We start from the raw sequence: 2,256 nt of genomic DNA on the forward strand, positions 1-2,256 counted from the left end.
TGGGGGGGGGGGGCGCTGCCCGCAGGGGGCGGCGAGGGGTTGGCGGTCGGAGGGCCCGGAAGCTGGACACAGCGCCTCTCCTGCCCCACCCCACGCAGACACCCGGGCCCTGCGCCTACCACGCGGTGAACCCTGGGGTCTACAAGCCCCGGGCCCCCCAGTTCTCGATGCTACCGCGGACTTCGTTCCCCCAAGGCAACACCCTGAATCCCGGCCCTGCAGCCTACAACGTGGACCAGGTCGTCTGCAGTTTCAGGGTCAAGGGTCGGAGGCGGGTAAAGGGGCTCGGGTCGGGATCGAGGGTCAGAGGGGCGAGCTTGGGGGCCGGGAGCCCAAGGCCTGCAGACAGCACTAGGCCAGCGACATCTCCTGGGTCCGCAGCACCGGAAGCCTCGCGGCTGGACCTTCGGGATCCGGCACTCGGACTACCTGGCCCCGATGATGACCGAGGCTGACGGTGACCCGCTGGGCGGGCGCTGCGCCGCAGATGTTTCTTAAAACCTCTGGAGCCAGCAGCGTGTCGGCCTCTTTGTGCTTGCGGCGGCGGGCGGGCGGAGTCCAGGCTCCCGCAGCCCCTCGCGATTGGTCAGGTCAGAAGTGCGTCAATCGTCCCGCCTCCCCGAGGCGGCGATTGGCCTAGAGCCCCGCACGTCGGGGGGCCCCGCCCCTCCGCGGCTCAGGCTCAGCCATCAGTCCCACGGCTCTCACCCGCCGCATGACCAGGCGGAACCGACTGGGATCCGAAAAGAACTGGCGAGGGCCACCGAACAGGACAGGGGTCCTGCCCGGGGTCAGGTTGTGAGGCCGAGACAGGGGTCCAGCTGAAGAGGGAACGGAAAATAAACTGTCCCGGTTCCTACTGCTGGGGTCCCAAGCCTAGGAGATGGAGAGGCGGACACAGAAGAGAAGGGGACCGGGGTCGGGACACGTGCGCTTGGCATCAGCGACACGGACGCAGAGCAGCGACAGGTACCAGGTGTGTGTCGCAGCCCAGAGCAGTAGCAGCCCCAGTGACCCCAGGCCCCCTGGCCCCATCTGCCCCTCCCACGCCTGCTGACCAGTCCCGAGGGGGGAGCCAGAGGCCAAGCAGCTGCCGGGGCTGATCCACCTGAAGCAAGGAGACATAAAGGCTTCTCGTGTACTGTCCTGGACTAGGCACTCAGGGCGCACAAATCCGTGTGTGGGGAGGGGTGGCCACCCCACGACACAGAGGTCAAGCCCAGAAATTTCCTGCCCCCAGGGATGCTGCAGAGCCCCACCACTATCCCTGACACTGAGGATAACCGATTGCTGTCGGAACACCCCCTCGTGCTGCCTCCACCACCTTACTACCCATGCCTACGGGGCATGCTCTTGGCCATCTGGTGGAGACTGTGGTGCTGACCCCGGCTCTGGCCAAGTCTGGGCAGCAGCTGGCATGGCCAGAAGCCTGGTGCCAATAGCCTGGGGACGAATGCCCTGAGGGCAGAGTCCTGGCACTTGCCCTGGCTGGCTGTGGCTGCAAGGTTAGAGGAAACTTCCTCTCCAGGCCAGAACCTCTGACCTCAAAGAGGCAAGCAACCACCAGCAGGTCCTGACCTAAGCCTGGCCCAGACAGAGCCCCCAAAAGCAGGACCCAGGCTCCTCACTCCCCAGGACAGAACCTGAATCTCCCTTCACGTCAGCCCCCAATAACAGGGCCAAGTTATCCAGCTTCTCCTTCAGTTCCCCAGACCGGACTCCCAAGAGAAGAGTTGGGTACTCCTCCCTCCAGCCCCCAGACTTGTGACCCCAGCATTAGGCACCAGGACAGTTTATTTTCCATTCCCTCTTCAGCTGGACACCCACTACACTGCTCAGTTCAGCTTCAGTTCAGTCGCTCAGTCGTGTCCAACTCTTGTGACCCCATGGACTGCAGCACACCAAGCTTCCCTGTCCATCACCAAGTCCTGAAGCTTACTCAAACTCGTGTCCATCGAGTCCGTGATGCTGTCCAACCATCTCATCCTCTGTCGTCCCCTTTTCCTCTCGCCTTCAACCTTTCCCAGCATCAGGGTCTTTTCCAATGAGTCAGTTCTTCGCATCAGGTGGCCAAAGTATTGGAGCTTCAGCTTCATCAGTCCTTCCAATGAATATTCAGGACTGATTTCCTTTAGGATGGACTGGTTGGATCCCCTAGCTGTTTAAGGGACTCTCAAGAGTCATCTCCAACACCACAGCTCAAAAGCATCCATTCTTCAGTGCTCAGCTTTCTTTATAGTCATAACTCTCACATCC

The 2,256-nt window shown here is 61.8% G+C and overlaps 1 protein-coding gene across 1 annotated transcript in view; it reads left to right on the top strand.

Moving 5' to 3' along the window:
- Positions 1 to 1,914, top strand: part of ODF3B (outer dense fiber of sperm tails 3B) — a 3,171-nt gene extending 1,257 nt beyond the window's left edge. Inside the window, exons 4-5 of the mRNA XM_010841591.1 lie at positions 44 to 239; positions 382 to 1,914. Coding sequence (XP_010839893.1) covers positions 44 to 239; positions 382 to 498 — 313 coding nt within the window. The 3' untranslated portion in view covers positions 499 to 1,914. The remainder of the gene's footprint in view (positions 1 to 43; positions 240 to 381) is intronic.
- The last annotated feature ends 342 nt before the right edge of the window (positions 1,915 to 2,256 follow it).

Source organism: Bison bison, unplaced genomic scaffold, assembly GCF_000754665.1.
Source record: "Bison bison bison isolate TAMUID 2011002044 unplaced genomic scaffold, Bison_UMD1.0 scf7180017847066, whole genome shotgun sequence".
NCBI classification, from domain to species: Eukaryota; Metazoa; Chordata; class Mammalia; order Artiodactyla; family Bovidae; genus Bison; species Bison bison.